Source organism: Schistocerca piceifrons, chromosome 5, assembly GCF_021461385.2.
Source record: "Schistocerca piceifrons isolate TAMUIC-IGC-003096 chromosome 5, iqSchPice1.1, whole genome shotgun sequence".
NCBI classification, from domain to species: Eukaryota; Metazoa; Arthropoda; class Insecta; order Orthoptera; family Acrididae; genus Schistocerca; species Schistocerca piceifrons.
In genome coordinates, this window is record NC_060142.1 from 292994531 (window position 1) to 293011822 (window position 17292).

The 17292-nt window shown below is 38.1% G+C and overlaps 1 protein-coding gene across 1 annotated transcript in view; it reads left to right on the forward strand.

Annotated features, from left to right (window-relative positions):
- LOC124797974 (dystroglycan 1-like) overlaps positions 1–14954 on the forward strand; it is a 137896-nt gene extending 122942 nt beyond the window's left edge. Inside the window, exons 7-14 of the mRNA XM_047261144.1 lie at positions 2470–2757; positions 6814–6960; positions 7480–7760; positions 10864–11010; positions 11094–11445; positions 12224–12466; positions 12590–12760; positions 12848–14954. Of these exons, the coding sequence (XP_047117100.1) occupies positions 2470–2757; positions 6814–6960; positions 7480–7760; positions 10864–11010; positions 11094–11445; positions 12224–12466; positions 12590–12760; positions 12848–13780 (2562 nt within the window). The 3' untranslated portion in view covers positions 13781–14954. The remainder of the gene's footprint in view (positions 1–2469; positions 2758–6813; positions 6961–7479; positions 7761–10863; positions 11011–11093; positions 11446–12223; positions 12467–12589; positions 12761–12847) is intronic.
- The last annotated feature ends 2338 nt before the right edge of the window (positions 14955–17292 follow it).

Sequence of the window (17292 nt, forward strand, 5' to 3'; positions counted from 1 at the left end):
GTCAGTCACAGAAGGCGTCTGATTTTGAGTTAGGACATCAGCCAATGTTAATCTCTGTCGTTGTTGCAGATTGTTTCGAAGTACGACAACTCGCCGTGGGCAATCCTCTCATAAATGGCCACTCGTGTTACAGATAAAACAAGTGCCTACTTGCCCCTCGTAAATGACATTAGTCTTATAACCACAAACCATTATATAGGATGGGATATTGACTTTAATGGCCCATGTCAACTGAGTGAACCCCACTATAACATTGGAGTTTGTGACGGCTCGACCATTTTTTGTTTCTAATCTGTCGGATGTCACCGTATTTGGCGAGGACATCTCTAAGAAAACAATTCTCAACCTCAGGTGGCAAATTGAACACTCGCACTTGTTTATACTCATTGTCAGCATTAGTTATTGAAACTGTACTCACCGACTGATCACGATGTCGGAACTCTGCTTTCCCACCAGTATTCACCAAAATTTTCTCCAGTTGTATCTGGTCTAAAAACTTCACAAAGAAACAGTATTCCGCCATGTCATAATATGCTGTGTGGACCTGATCGGATGTGATGCCAATAATATCTACTATCTAGCCATGGATTTCTAGAGAACTCGGTTGCACATTCCTGGAAGATTTCTCAAATGCAAAACACAGGGTATTCTTACGTGGTACACTGGGAGCCATAACTGCACTATATGAGCGGTCGGGACCGCTGTGAGTAAATTAAGAAGCTTGTGTACGACGGTAGTGAAGAAGCACTGAGAATATCACAGGTCACAATCCAAGAATTATTATAAACACTGCTTGCGGCGCTACAACTACACGGAAGTACCGACACGTCCGGTCACTGTTGCGTCCCAAGTGGAACTGCCCGTAGGGTCCATAACATATTGTGGGGCATGAGGTTGAAGGTCGATATGTCTGTGGAGGCATCACCATAATAGTGATGGAGTCTTATCATAGACTTTCATTGTAAATGATGTGATAGATGATTTATTTGATTTATTCATCTGGGGAGCTGTGTCTGCATGTTCCCCCCTCCCCGAAAGTGGCTTAGTAGAGCAACAAATTTTGTGCCATTGCTGATGATGTCCCTTGATGCATAAATGTTGTCCACAATGGTGAACTGTAATGATGGATGATCTGTCCAGAATAAAGTAGTAATGTTCTAGAGAATGCCACTGTCACTATGTATCATGCAGGCTTCAAGCATGGTGTTATCTGTAGTGTCTAATGTCTTGGCATGAAAAACATTGTCCACAGGCATGAATTGCATGGCACACTGGGGGCACGACAGCAGCATTATAGTTGCGCAATAGTCAGAAATGATGAAATTGCATGAAAACATGGTCATGTGCGGTCACCAATGTAGTTCTTCAGGGTATAGATGATGAAACTGGTGAATAATCATATAATCTGGATACAATGTAGAATGCTTTTGTTGTATATTACACAGTGTGTGCACAAGACAAATGACCAAACACAACAAAGCCATAAGACAGACTGATTGTCACACTTTCTGCTCAGTGTTCTGGTTGACTACCAGTGATTTTATTTGTCCTGCAAACACAATCATAATTTCAAAGTACTTTTGTGATCCACAAATTCTCCAGTTCTTAACCCAGTTGAATATCTCAGTCACTGTGTTCATGGTGTGAATCTTCTGCCAGACACACTTCAAAAGCTGGGAATCACTGTAAAAGGCTTAGTATAAGCCACTACAGAGGCCACTAAGCGCCTGATTGAGTCATTTTCAAGTTTTTAATAATTCCTTGTGACACACAGCCTGTAGAAAGCTATTTAGTGATGTCAGTTTTACTTCATTAACTATCAGACAGAAGTCCAGATGTTTACTGGCATCGCTGGCCGGTGTGGCCAAGCGGTTCTAGGCACTACAGTCTGGAACCGCGTGGACTGCTACGGTCGCAGGTTCGAATCCTGCCTCAGGCATGAATGTGTGTGATGTCCTTAGGTTAGTTAGGTTTAAGTAGTTCTAAGTTCTAGGGGACTGATGACCTCAGAAGTTAAGTCACATAGTGCTCAGAGCCATTTGAACCATTTACTGGAATCAGCTGTTTACAAATGTTTACTAATAAATTATTATATTACTTAGATTGCTATCCACCACATAACAGATATGCTGAGTTGCAGATAGGCACAACAATAAGATGGTCAAACAAGTAAGCAGATTTTCCATTGTTTGATTATACTACGTATGAGAGATGTTCAACATTACTTATTTTTCTCATGCAGGAAAAACAATATTAGTCTCAAAAGTAAAAAGAGTATACACCAGGCATTTTACTTCTAGCTATTTGATTTAACACATTTCATAGTTCTTTGTGGATGCAGCTGTCTTTCTTCTTGTGATTTTTGTGGTATCTTGTATTTTTTTGTATCTGTTTCTAATAAAGAATTTAAGATTTGATAGTTCTCACTGAAATGTATTCATTATGTTCATTCTGAGGATCTCGTTTCAGGTTGGTTCAGGTGACTATGATGATGAAGATGTGCCAAGTGGATATGATGGTGACATTGAGAGTGAGACTGATGCTATTCCTGAAGCCAGAATTGTGCCTACGATGGCTTCACCTTCATTCCCAGAGGCCACAGCATCACCTCATCCTCATAGACATCACCATGGGGAGGATGCAGATCAACTTGAGTCAGAGGCGGAACTCAGCTCAATGCTCACATCTGTTGCTGCTGGATATAATCTGCCAACAAGCCCTGTACATTCTTTCACAATTCTTCCTACACCAGTCCTAGTAAGTAACACACTCCCCAAGTCCAAACACCATGGTTCATTCATGATTCAATGCTCCAGTTTTATCATGGAAAAGATTCAGTGATGGCAATAACAAATTAATATGGTACTGCAAACAAGATGGGGGGCAGGCAATAGTGGAAGTAAAGGATATCATCTCTCTCTCTCTCTCACTGACACACACACACACACACACACACACACACACACACACACACACACACACACACACACACCACTCCCTCCCCTCTATCTTCCTGCCTACAGGAAAAGCCTACAGAATTTTCCCATCCAGCATTTGTTGTATTCTCTTTTACCAAGCTGAGGCTGGCAGAATGGTGGCCCTTGCATTATGATTGTTTTGAGGATACCATAGTGCAATAAGCAGCTCGTTTTCTGAGCTGTTAATGGGAAGCTCCTTCTTCCAGATGACCTATGGGCTTTGTCAGGGGTTTCCTTGGCTAGACTGATGCCAGGAGAATAGTGTGATTTAAAGGGGATGTGTTGTAAAGACAGTTCCCATCCGTGTATTTCAGTAAACACCGACACCACCACACAGCCAAAGATGACTGACATCACATATTATCAGTGGTGAAAATTGGTAACCAATGGGAGAGGCACCATTAACTCTGCCTCTCTCTTTTTGGACAAGGGAGGGAGCAGTATTCCACACAGAATTTAAGCAAAAATATCTGTTTGTAAAGTTACTTTATAATTTAATTTAAACTGCTTTCTTAATAACACTATTCCAGTAGCTGAAGTGTGTGCCAAAATCTTGATGTTATATTCCATAGGATGACTGGTACCCGAGAAAATATTCAGCAATATCAAATTTGCTCAGCTGCTGAGGCTTGGGTGACACACGCTCAGTGCAGCAGTTCTCCATGGTCCTGATAAATTGACCAGTATATGAGGCCCCACAACTGCAAGGAATACAATAGAGACCCACCTTACATAAACCAAGATCATCCTTTACAGAATCTAAAAGGACTCTTATCTTAGATGGTGGTTGAAAAACACATTTCACATCATATTTTTGCAAAATATGACCAGTCTTGTTGGAAATGCTCCCTGTGTAAGGCAAAAAGACTGTAGACATTGGTGCCACCTCAGTACTGTCATCACTCACCCAGTTCACGGTTGGCTGACAGCATAACACATGTTTGATCTTTCTTTGACTGTAACCATTCTGACAACAGGTGAACACAAGATGGGCTAACTCAAGTGGCAAATTCTCAGGATCTGAATGACATTGGCCCTGTGAACCCAGGTATGAAGTACCCCTTCATGCCGATCTGGAGGGAGACAACTATCAGCCTATAAATATAGTTCAGTGTGAGTAGGCTTCCTATAAACACATGTCCCAAAATACCATCAACATTTCTCCTGACCAACACATCAAGGAAGGGAAGGTGCCCATCTTCTTCCTTCTGCATCGTGAAATGAATATTCAGGTCAATTGAATTCAGGTGTTCTAAAAAGCCATTCAAATGGTCTAGCATGGAGTGCATCAAACTAGTTTTTGGACGGGTGACCATATCATCATAATAGCTGAGCAGAAGATCAAAACTGAATTGAGAAACCATTTTCATTCATAAGTTTACACATTAAAGCCTAAATTGATTTTGTTAGTCCAGTCTAATGTCAGGTTTCCAATTGTCGGTCATCTTATATGAATTGCCTGAGGAAATCAGTTGTTTAGTTTCTGATTTAGATAGCACAGTGTCCATTTGTCTTCAATTAAGGAGGTGCATAACTTCTTGCTCAGTCTAGTACTTCGTTTTCTGCTGAGGCACACAGGAGCCATCCCATCGAGATAGCCAACATTTTTAAAAGCAAGTAGGACGCCAACAACTGAAGCAAATTTCAAGAGTAGTTGAGCACTTACATGAAAATGAATATCAATTGAGGAAAGGATAATCTATCAGTTTGAACTGCATTTTCATAATAAATTCTGAAGTGTTAACATGAACTGTTAGAAGTGGTATTGAGAAAGCACTTTATGAAAACCGTATTTGGAAGCCCCACATAAATGTGGTCATTCAGTGACAATTATACATCATGAAAATGTCAGTAATTTAGTACAGAGGCTCATTCATACAATACAATGGATTAATGGTCAGATATGGATGGCGAACATCCTTTTCCAAGCTTCAAATGGTGGTGAAGCCCCCCTATTTGTCACATCCAAAACAGATCATTTATTGTATTGATACATCCTCAGTTTATTTGTTGCATCAAATCTTATAACATCAGTAGTTCCACAAGGCTTTTAACAGATGATGCTGTTGTATCCAGAGAAGCTGCAATGTTAGAAAATTGTAGAAAAATGGAGGAGGGCCTGTATAGGATCAGCACTTGGTGCAGGGAATGGCAGTTGACCCTCAACATAAACAAGTATAACTTATTGCATTTATGTAGACAGAAAGACCAATTACTGACTGATTACACAGTTGCTGAACACTCACTGGAAGCATTTACTTCAATAAAATATCTGAAGCGGAACAACCACATAGAATTAACTGCGGGTATGGCAGATGACACACTGATGTTCATTGGAAGAATCCTCAAGAAATGTAGTCCATCAACAAAAGAAGTAACTTACAAAATACTTGTTTGTCCAGTACTTGAATATTGCTCATCAGACTAGGATCCATAAAAATAGCATTGATAGAGGACATAGAGAAGATCCAAAGAAGAGCAGCATATTTCATTACTGCTCATTTAATAAGCACAAAAGTGTCTCAGAGATGATCAACCAGCCCCAGTCACAGATTCTGCAAGAAAGGCATTCTGCAACATAGTGTGGTTTATTGTTAAAGTTCCAAGGGTGTACATTCCTGGAAGAGTCAACCTACAGATATGTCATGAAAAGACCATGGAGATAAAATCAGGGAGAGTCAAGCCTGTACAGAGGCCTACCAGCAATTGTTTGTCCCACAAACCATTTTCAACTGGAACAGGTGAAGGGGTAAGTGACAATGAACACACATTACCCTCCACACATACCATAAGGTGACTTCTGGAATGCAGATAGACGTGTACATAGATCTAGATAGCCACAGTCCCAGTTATAGTTGTTTCCATATATTCTAATTTCTGTTGCTTCTTTAGTAACACAATGCCAGTATGTAAGTGTGGGACAAGATTTTAGTTTCATAGGACATTATTCTGTGTTCATTTGTGAGACTGTGTTCAACAACTGCTAATTTCCCAAGTTTTTAAACTTTAATGTGGCTTTGGTGTTCTGCACAACAGCTGGCAATGGTACGGACAGGCTGATGATTGTAGTTGCTTCTTCACTCACAAAGAACATGATGAATTCCAGTGTTACTGGGACTGAGGTTGTCCTTAATGGGGCACAGCATCTTCTTTACCTTCTTTGGTGCTTGGAAAATAGGTCTTGCACCTCTTCTTCCCAGGATGTTATGTATTCTACTAGATGTAGCAGTGTAGAAAGTGCAGAGTATGTAGATCACCAGATGATTATTCATTATTTTCTGGATAGAGTTCTGTCAGCACAGTATAATGATGATGCATGCCTACCAATGACCTCTATCTATGGGCTTTAAACTATCACTACAACAGCAGCCACGACAATCAGTTGTTCCTGATGAAGATGAGGGGGTGATTTCTTTGAAAGCTGGAGATTTTATCCAAATCTGATATAAGAAGTAAACCAAAAATGTTTTACACAATGCTGTCCTTTTGCAATACTTCAATCTCAGGTCACCTGTTAATTTTACTGTGCAAATGAGATTACCTACTACATACTGTATTGTGACTGCTTACTATTGTTCTGAACAGTCATGATAAAATTCCACAAAAAGATCATTTCTGAAATTTCTGACATACTGAAAAGATTGCTTGTATCTTAACATACAATTAGACACTGTGATTTGCATAAGGAGTAAAGCATGGCCCCATGGACTGCATCCACGCCTGCAGACATATTTTATTCCTAATTCATTATATCAAGTTACAATGTACTCCCTTTTATATCTCATTACCTGTTTTTGATAAATTGTTGCTGTGGAACTCTGTAACTCTGTTTTAGATACCCATCAGACCTACCAATTTAATGAGCATGGAGGTTTTGGTGGAACCCAGCAGAGTATATGAAGCAGAGGTGGTACCATCAGCTACACCAGTTTTTGTAACTGAGGTTGAGCCATCATCCTCACCAGAGTCTCCAAGTACACAGGTATGTCTTGGTCTGAAAATAAAACAGAAATATTTAAAATATTAACAAGAAAATCTTAAAAATGTTTACTATCAGAATACATACATATTTGTTGTTTAGTATCTTGCTGGCAGATAATATAAAATTGCAGAAAAAGTCTGAATAGACTGGTGGCAGCACTCATATTGAATCAATTAAATTTTTTTAAATATCTTGCATTGAGATAAGACTGAACATTAGCAACACATAAGCCAAACACAATCACACTGAGATAAGGAATGTGATGAAAGAACATACACTACAGATCTTACCCAATTTTTCAAATGCCTGCAATAAAGGCAGTTAACTAGTCTTATTAATCACTGTGCAATATTAAAAGCAAAGTCGAGTAAAATATTAACGGTACCTATTACAAAAGAAAACAGTGTTGAAATTTCTACTTAATGTTTTCTCTTGATTGTTTTGCAAATATAATTTCTCATAATATGTTACTACCATAGTATTTATATTATAAAATGACAACCATTTCTTGTCCACCAGGTGACTGAACCTCTTCCAACTTGGAGCAGTAGTTTTGGTTCTAATGAAACCAGTTTCACCAGTAGCAGTATTAACACCAGCTTCAGTGATACAAGCAGCACATCACTAGCATCAACCACAGAAGAAGAGCCAACACCTCCTCTTCCTGCAGTTACTTCTGAGAAAGCAGTCCCTCTGCCAAAACCAACAGATGAAGATATTGAATATGGCGTGAAAAACATCCCTCCTACAATTGAGCACAGACTTCGCAAACTACCCATAACGGCTGGTAAAGCTCTCAGGTATGAGATATATTAACACTTTTATTTTATCCATCCTAAATGATATATCACTGAGCAGATTTTTAAAGAGCCGCGGTATTTTGACCGTGCAAAGGTAGCATAATCATTAGTCTTGAAGGATGAACTGAATTAGGGATAACTGCCATCTTGGAAGAAATGGTTCAGTGATTGTGATATCTTTTGACTTCACACTTCCTATCTCAATGATAGCAGTAGACAGGATGAGTGTGATTATCAGCTTTTGGCATCCAGTACAGATAAATGCCTCACAGCTCTCATCTACGTGTTTATGGTCCGCAGTTATGTATGTCATTATTGCTCAAACATGTTTCTAATACCGTCTACTCACATTTCCATTAGGGCATAGCCTATGTGTTTACCTTTACCTTGGTCTCCAACAAAGTAATTCCTTAAATTATTTGTCATTTATTGGCCTGGTTGCATTACCTACCCACTTCCTTTTGTTTTTGTTACACTCATATTATACCTTCAACTCAGGTTTGTCCGTCTCTGATTCCCAGCATTAATCTCTTCAGCAAAACTCAGTTTTTGAATAGTTTTCATAGTGATAGTATGTATCTTGCTGCCTTAATTCAAAGCCAGCAATACATGCAGTTAGTGAACTTTCTGTTTCAGACACATCAGAAGCTTTAGTTGTAAAAAGTCTGTTATGTTTGCTAGAACCACTCCAAGCTATTTGTATTCATCTGTTTATTTCTTTTGCTGCTCATTCAATAATCTTAAACTGTCCTAAATACAAAATCTCACCAACCGGCTCTGTGACTTCATTGTCAATTTGTACAGTTTTCGTTTCAGTGTATTCATTGCAAGGTAGCTCATCCTGTTTGACCACTTCTGGGTAGTCAAGATCATCAGATGGGCGGGGGGGGGGGGGGGGGGGGGGGCTGGGGGCTGGGGGCTGGGAGACAGTATCAAAACTTCATATAAGTGCTGGGTGCTTACAGGCTAATGTGTGTACATTCTGTGGGAAGCTACCCAAGAGATGTCATTGTTGGCTAACCCCGATTTTAACAGCATTTAGACAGTGCAAATTGCAACAAGTCACTAGGTAATTCAGAACTGGACAATAAACATGTGAACAGTCTAATAGATGTAACTTGTTGCTAAGGCGTCCAGATGCCATAGCTCGCTGAGCAGTTAAGGTGGTGGTGGTGGTGGTGGTAACTTAACTATGGAAACCAAAGTGTACATTTATCATTCGTGGCTTTTGCAAGAAGACAGTCTGAATCAATAAATGAACTGTCTTGCATTTATGTCAACACATGAATATCAAATCCTTAGTGTCTACCTTGCCATGACAATAAACAATACCTTCCACTACATCCCATGTGGAGCAAAAAAAAGATTAAGGTAAAGACATCTCGCTCTTGTGACAGCCAGGGCTCATTCCGAAAATGAATTCAATATCATCAGTGAATGGACATGCTGCTGGCAACAAACCTGTACTCCACAATGCCTAAAAATGCCCTGCATCCAGGAGAAGCTCTTGAATTTGACCAGCCTTGGGCAATTTGGACTACTTTGAATTGCATCTGAAAGGGCCATGGAAGATGTGGAGACTCTCCCACAAGTAGGGCAAATCTTCATCGCCATCTTGTGCCAATGGTGCTGAATGACAGGAGTGATAAACTATATAAAATATTTTGATGTTTGTTTTTAGCTGTTGTCATTTGTATTATATTGTGCTGTAGAGTTGTGTTGTAGTTTTTGTATGTAGAGGTTTAGTAATCTTTGTATATGTATAGCTACCCTGGTTCAAAAACTTCTAATGTTTCCCATACAATAAATAAATAAGAAAATCTGTTTCACCATTATAGTAGACAGCTATTGTGATGCAGTACAGCAATGCAGCATGATAGTGTGTTGACAGTTCCAGAATTTTAACATCAACGTGGAGCTTGCATCTCTCATTCATAAATTGTAATATGTGTAGAATAGTAAACTCCTTCAGTAGTCAGAGGTTTTCTCAATCAAATTCTGAAATTTGCAGATAAATGTTTTTATTTCACATTAAAATCCCCATGCCCGAGTACTATAGCACATTGTCGTAGGAGACAAAGCAAAATAGTACTGACCATTGATAAAGTGAATTAGAGTGTGGTAATTCATTTTTGGCGGCAGCAGAAATGTTGCAGCTGTATCAGGCCAATTCAGATAATTAAAGAAGACACATGGATTGGCCTGACATACCTGCAACATTTCTCCTAAAAATGAATTTCACTTTATCAAAGGGCTCTGCTATTTTATTGTAGCTCCTATAGTAGTGTGCTATAGTACTCAGGCATGGGGATTTCAGTGTGTACTAAGACTGCAGAGTGGTATCTGAAAATTACCAAAATTGATCACATAGCTTTACTTTTTCAAGGTGATAAGTAAAACTTTGATTGTTCCTTGTACTAAATAAATAAGGACTTTTAGTAACAACATAAAAGCAAGAAAATGTAAATGAACTGAAGGTAAATTGGCTTGATTATTTTATATGGAACATCTTTGAAGGGAAAAAATCCTGGGAAGTAAATTGATATTCAAATGTAGAAAGACGATATTCCAAAGTGCAGTGAGTGGGCCAGTGAGGTGTTGTCTTTGATGGCAGAGATAAGCAAATGTTATGTGAAATACTGCCAGAATGGTTAAAAACAGTAAAACTACAACATGCAAGGATCACATCGATGTAAAGCCTCCACAGATATTAATGATACTTTGTAGTGTTTGTGAACATTCTTTTAAGTCACAGTATCTCCCAAAAAGTGTGTAGAGACAACTTGTTAACACTGATTTTAACGTAGTATATTGCAGATACTTCTAGTGAAAAAGTTAAATGTTATTTTGTGTACATTCTTGCTTAAGACTTTAGAGGAATGGGATCAGAAACACCACTGAGAGGTTTGTCATAGGTGATGGTAAATTTTTCCTATTTATACATCATCTCAAGAAATCCATACAAATGTGGTGTAATGTACGTTAAGACTTTTTAGAACTTTTGTTGTTTTGAATTTATCCATACTTGATTGTGCTGAAAGGTAATCCTCGGAGTGCTTTCATTTCTTCATATCATATACTTACCTCTTCATTAATTTTGCAGGCACATTATACCAGAGGATGTTTTCTCAGATTTGGAAGATGGCAATACAAGAAACTTACGGCTCATGTTTAAGACTCTTGAAGGAACATTGGTGCCTCCAACATACTGGGTGCAGTTTGACAGAGAAAAACAAGAAGTCTATGCTTTGTGAGTTGAGAACTTTGTTAAGCATATATAGACTATGATTGTTATCCTGTTAGTTATTCATCTCATCTGAATTCATTCTGCAGGCCACTGGAGGAGCAAGTGTCAAGGTGGACCTTTGTAATTGAAGCAATGGATAGAGAAGGAAAGACTGTCTCTGACAATTTAGAGATATTGGTTCAACATCACAAAGGAAGGCGTACTGTTAACCACGAATTCACTCTCCATTTGCGACTGGAAAAGAAATATGAATTTCCAACAGCAGTTGATTGGCAACTAAGAGTACTGGACACTCTGGCAGCACTCTACGGAGATCCAGATACCAGCAGAGTAACTGTTAGAAATTTGACTGTGACAGATCCTATCATATTCACATGGACAAATGATTCCTTGCCAAGATCACATTGCCCAAAAGATGAAATAGATAGATTATATAAGGTAAGAATAAACAGTGCAACGTAATATAGCATTGAAAGACAGGTATTATTTTAATGATGTCTTCTATTAGATGTGTCATCTATTAGATATTTGATATAATATGCTGTATTTAAACCTCTTAGAGTCTATTTCAATGCATTGTCTCAAAATGTGACAGGGTCACAGGTATGGTCTAATATCCTGGGTATGGCCCATGAGATCTGGAAGTGGAAGGAAGGATATTTACTCTTTTTTGAAGACCTCTGCAATATCTTCAGTTTGTTTACACAGACAGCTTATCATTGCATGTGTGTGGTATCCATGAGTTTTCAAGCAAGATGGGGAGGTGGGGAGGAGTATTTTAGAATTCGAGGGAGACAGCTATCGAACTGAAAATATTGTTCATGGTTAGTGATATTAATGTATTGTTATGGTACCACCATCGGGGTAGAAGTTAGAGCCATAAGTGTGTTTTAAAAAAAAGCGTCTAGCATGCAGAGCCTGAAATGGAACAGGCTTGGTGGTACATACATATTTTTTGCAGTTACCTTAAATTTGTTGTCCAGGGGCCTTGAAAGAAATTATTTGACAGTAAATGGTGATTAGATTATTTTTTACAGACAATGCAGCAGGAAAAGTTGTAGCCAATATAGTATGTTACTCTGTTATGTTAGTAAGTTAAGCAAAGGGGAAACCTCATCACATGGTTGATTAATGGTTTCAAAAGGAAAAAGCATCCTGTTTCAGTTGCATTTCTGTTTAGAGACTATACGTTTTTGTTTGCTTTTTCGATTTGCAGAGATTAACTGCAAACGAAGAGGGTGAACCATCAAAGGCACTAAGAGATCTTCTTGCACATGATTTCATTAAAGTGAAAAAAGTATCATACCGAGGAATTGGACAATGTGAACCACCATCAAAACCAGATCAGCCAATAGTGCCTCCACCAAGCACTACTGAGAACTTCCCTCCTGTACCTAGGAATCCAATTGATCATATTGAAGCAGTTGTTGGAGAGTTGCTAGTTGTTGTTGTACCTGAGGTAAGACAAAAAAATGTCCCCATAGTTAATTAAAGCAGCTTTGCTGCTGTCTTCACAAACAGTGTCATCTACTAATTTCTATTGACTAATCAGAAACTACATTACGTTTTAACTTGTTTACAGGATTCATTTTATGATCCAGAAGAAGGAAATGTCCGTAATATGCATCTTACCTTGCTTACATTAGAGCTGAACAAAATTTCTTCAGACAACTGGCTTCAGTTTGATACAAAGAATCAGGAATTTTATGGAATACCAATGCCAGGTGATGAAGGCAGCAAGGAATACCATCTGGTAAGTGAAAGCATAATTTTGTTTATTTTTCTCATCAGATTCAGAGAGTTTAAAAAAAACTGAAATTATTGTTTGCTCTCTTTTCAGGTGTGTGAAGATAAAGGAGGGTTAACTGCACATGATGTACTGACTGTAGAAGTAAAGCCTGCAAGGAAAATTAATTACAATGTTGAATTCAGAATGAAGTTGGATGTCCCATATAATAAATTTAAAAGCAGTGCTTCAGACAAAAGAAAGTTTATTGAGAAATTACGTGATCTTTTTGGAGACAATGATGCCTCTGCAATTGCTTTAAGTGACATAATAGAAGGTTCAACAATTGTAACATGGCACAACAGGACACTGAATACCTCTGTGTGTCCAGAGGATGAAATTAGAAAACTGAGAAAAATTTTACTGAATAATGATCATAGTATATCAGATCGTGTGGGTATGGTCCTCGGCCCAGAATTCCCTGTGGAAGAAATTGAGGTAATACCAGCACAGATATGCCAAGGAGAGTTTACTTTGATACACCCTATCGAGGAAAAAGTACCACCACTTGAAGAAGCAGCTGTAGGATCTTCAGATGAATACCTCATTACTTTTATCGTACCAGCTGTGATTATTGTAGGCATGATATTACTGGCTGGGATTGTTGCATGTGTGCTGTACCGAAGGAGAAGACGTGGCAAACTGAGTGTGGGTGATGAAGACGAGCGTCAGACTTTCCGTAATAAGGGAATACCAGTGATATTCCAAGATGAACTCGAGGAGCGACCCGAGCCAGAGAACAAGAGTCCTGTGATCATGAAGGACGAAAAACCACCTCTTCCACCACCAGAATATCAGCGAAGTGAGGCAGAGCCTAGTGCGCCACCAACAGCTGCTCACCCACTGTTGGGAGAGAATAATGCGGCTACTGACGACACACCGTACCAACCGCCGCCTCCTTTCACAACTAGTCGAGATTCTGGACGCCAAAACCGTCCCAAACCCACGCCGACTTACAGAAAACCACCTCCTTATGTGCCTCCTTAACATAAGACTCCTTGCCTTCTCTGTTACTTGCACATATTTCTTCACAGTGCTTTAGTGGAGATGACAGACATATAATCAATCACTTGGTGCCTTCCATGTACCACACTTGGCTCCATTTAAGCATGACTTGACAATACATATGCAGTGCAGGAACTCCGTTGCACTACAATGCAATAATTCAATAATTAGTCCTGAGTATCTGTATCCTAATTTTAATATGGAAATGAAGTGAACGGAACTTAATACTGTTATAACAGAGTAGAGTGAGGTAAGTGTTTGTAGATTATAACACTGCCAAAAAAGAGGAGTGATATGCTTTGTGAAATAAGCTTACCTCTATTATTCATAAGTGATAGGTTGTATTATTTTATGGTAATTAAAATCTGTAAAGCTTTTTATATGAAGAGAGATAACTAACTGCTACCAATATTGTAGTTTTGATATGGAAATTGGCCACTGGCTTGTGTGTCCAAATACCAGTGCCAATTACTTATGTTCTATTCGTAGCACAATTACTCATTGTTTTTGTATTCATGAAATGATGCCTTAAGAAACAGACATACATGTACTTGAACAGTAATTTGGCATCCAACCATGCTATACTGTACAATAAAATTGTAATTTTCAGTTGCCAGTTGTTTGAAGGATCAGAAAATATAAGTGTAGACAAGTTACCAATGTTGATTTCTAATACTTGAGCATTGTTACTTGTGGCATACTACATTGTAATACTGTTGTGAAAGTCATATATAACTATATGCAACTGTGTCATATCACAATGGACCATCTGAAAACGAAACATAACAATTTGTCCAAATTCTTGCTCATAAAGGACATTCATAGCCACAGTGTTTCAAACTGTTCCCTTCCTGGCTCCTTCAGTAAGTTAATTATTGAAGGAAGCTCACAAGAAGAAGCAATGTTTATCATCAACTCCCAGTCTGAATTGTCTGTTATGAACATGCTGAATATAGATTTATTTTTATTTTTAAATTGTGTGTAAGTTAAGTGAATGGAAGACTATGTGATGAATGTATGGGCTGTGTGTGTTCTTAAAAAATGTCATGAGCTGAAACCAAATTATAATCTTTTGTATTTGATTTTTATTGTCACATAGATACAGAAGTAAAAATGTAGAATGAAAGTGGAAAATAAATTTAGAGGTACCATTTTGTGTTTTGCATTTTTAATGTAACTGTGTCTTTCATTACTGTCCCTTGATTCATAATATATATGGCATGCAATTAAAACTCAATTGTATGTGTAGAACTGAGGTGCCTCACTGAGCAATTCATGATGTAAAGGTGAAATTGTGAACTTGTAGCTATGAAAAGCCCTACTGCAGAATGGTCCCTGATGTATTCATTTTCTTTAAATCATTCCAGGTTGTGTTGAATTCTTATGAAAGACTATATTGGCAATTGTGAATGCAATATGTTCAATGGAAGGAGTAAAGTTAGAGATAACCACTCACATATAACGGACATGCTTTGTTGCAGGTTCAGGTTTCATTTGTAGTAATCCTACCGCACAACTGTTTTTCCTCATTAACTCCATGTTAAGCCAGACACAAAATGAGTTCATTCAGACTTCTCTTTGGATCCAATATGCCACAATGGGAAAATTTTCAAAACTAGAAAATACAGATTTTTATCTGTTCAAATTCTCACATAAATTTTGGTGTATATTTTTCTGATGTTCTTAACAGTTCCAGTGACATTGGTCACTCTGGTTTAAGTGACACCCATGATCTGAGCTTTATAAGGTTCCCAGAGATCACTTCCACATGGGCCATAGCCAAGGTCCTTCCGTGCTTCTATCAAATCTGAACTAATGCCCCATCTCTGATCATCTTGATGCCCAAGACCCATTCTACTCTAACTTTCTGACTTCTACTGCTGTCATGCATTTTTTAGTTAATGTGAGAGCTAATACACCATTTATTAAGGTAGACTGCATGTCAGATGAATAATATTTCTTTATTTTATAATGAAAATAGCATGTCATGAAAACTGTGATGTATGTCCAACTCTTGATATGAAATGTTTGCACATGTACATATTTGCTGGAGGACCTCAAAGCACTTAGACTGGTTTCTTGCTCCCTACTTAAGAGATTGAGTGGATCAGTATGCCAAAATCGCTATACATGGACATTACCTACACATCCAAAGCAAAAGTGCAGTGTTATAAAAACATTAGTGGATAAAGTGATGAATATCTGCAAACAGGAGTTGCTCAACACAGATCTGGAATAGCTTATCAGAATGTTGCTAAATAAGAGGTATTCATCTGCTGAAATAAGAATGTTAAGATGCTGATGTAAAGATCTTACTGACATGCAGCTATCTGTGAAATCCAAAATTTTCTTGCCATTCACGAAAGATATCACTGACCATACAGAAGAGACCTTGAAAAACTGGAGCATCACCATAGTCTACAATGCCACCCATAAAAAAAATAAAATGAAAATAAAAATAAAAAATATTATGTTGGCCAAGGATGCTCACAAGCTACCGGAAAAAGTAGTAGTTTACAGAATACTATGAATTTGTAGAGATGTGTGTTTACTATCAAAAGAGTGATAAAAAGCCATGACCGCAGGGTCAACTGTTGAAGGGAAGGAATGGATAAATTAGCTGTCGTGGAACATGCTTTGCAGCCATGAGACCATCAGATTTGAGTTCGTAAGATATGTCCTAGCAGCCATGAGCAAATATTGTGATAGACTTTACTGTTCACTTTAACGTATATACAGAGAGGTGATAAGGATGCCAGAAATTTTATTAGGAAAATGAAGGGTACAAAACTGAATAGTATCTGGATTCTGGTGCTGAAGATGGTGCCCAGCAATCTTCCATCATGGGACAATGCAGTAGCAGATGATAGAAATGGATAACAGCCAGTTGGGCTAGAGTTTTTAAAAAATGAGACTTCATGCCTTTGTGCAGCAGCACATGGAAATAAACTTTTTCTGCAGTGAGTAGTGAGCCAGGGTGTGAATCAGACATTTGTAGAAGCTACAACCTTCCTTGAAGATGCCCTCCATAGATAGGGATGAAACAACAGATTTCTCCCAGAAATTCATTCAACCATGGCCTAACAGCTCTGGATGTTTTGATAAGTGTGATATTTCCAGCTATGAAATTTCAAATTTTAAAGAACATCATATTTAATTTACTTTTGCACACATAACCATAAAAAATGAACAGTAATCTATGAGTTAATGTGTTTCCTAAAATATAAATTTTCTCCTGCCCCATTTTTAGAAAATTAATATTTTTGAAGCAGACATTTACCAAGACCATATAAGCACACAGCATCTTTCTGTTGAAGGTGTAGACCATCCAATAACTTATTGTTGGATAAATTCTCAAAATGCAAATCGAGATAATGAAACTGCTCTGATCCTAATTTTATGAGCTGGCCTACATCTGACTGTTAAGTTCAGAATTAGAATGGTTTTAAAAGTAACTGTCTACTTGCATAAGAAGGATATTTTCTTAATACTTG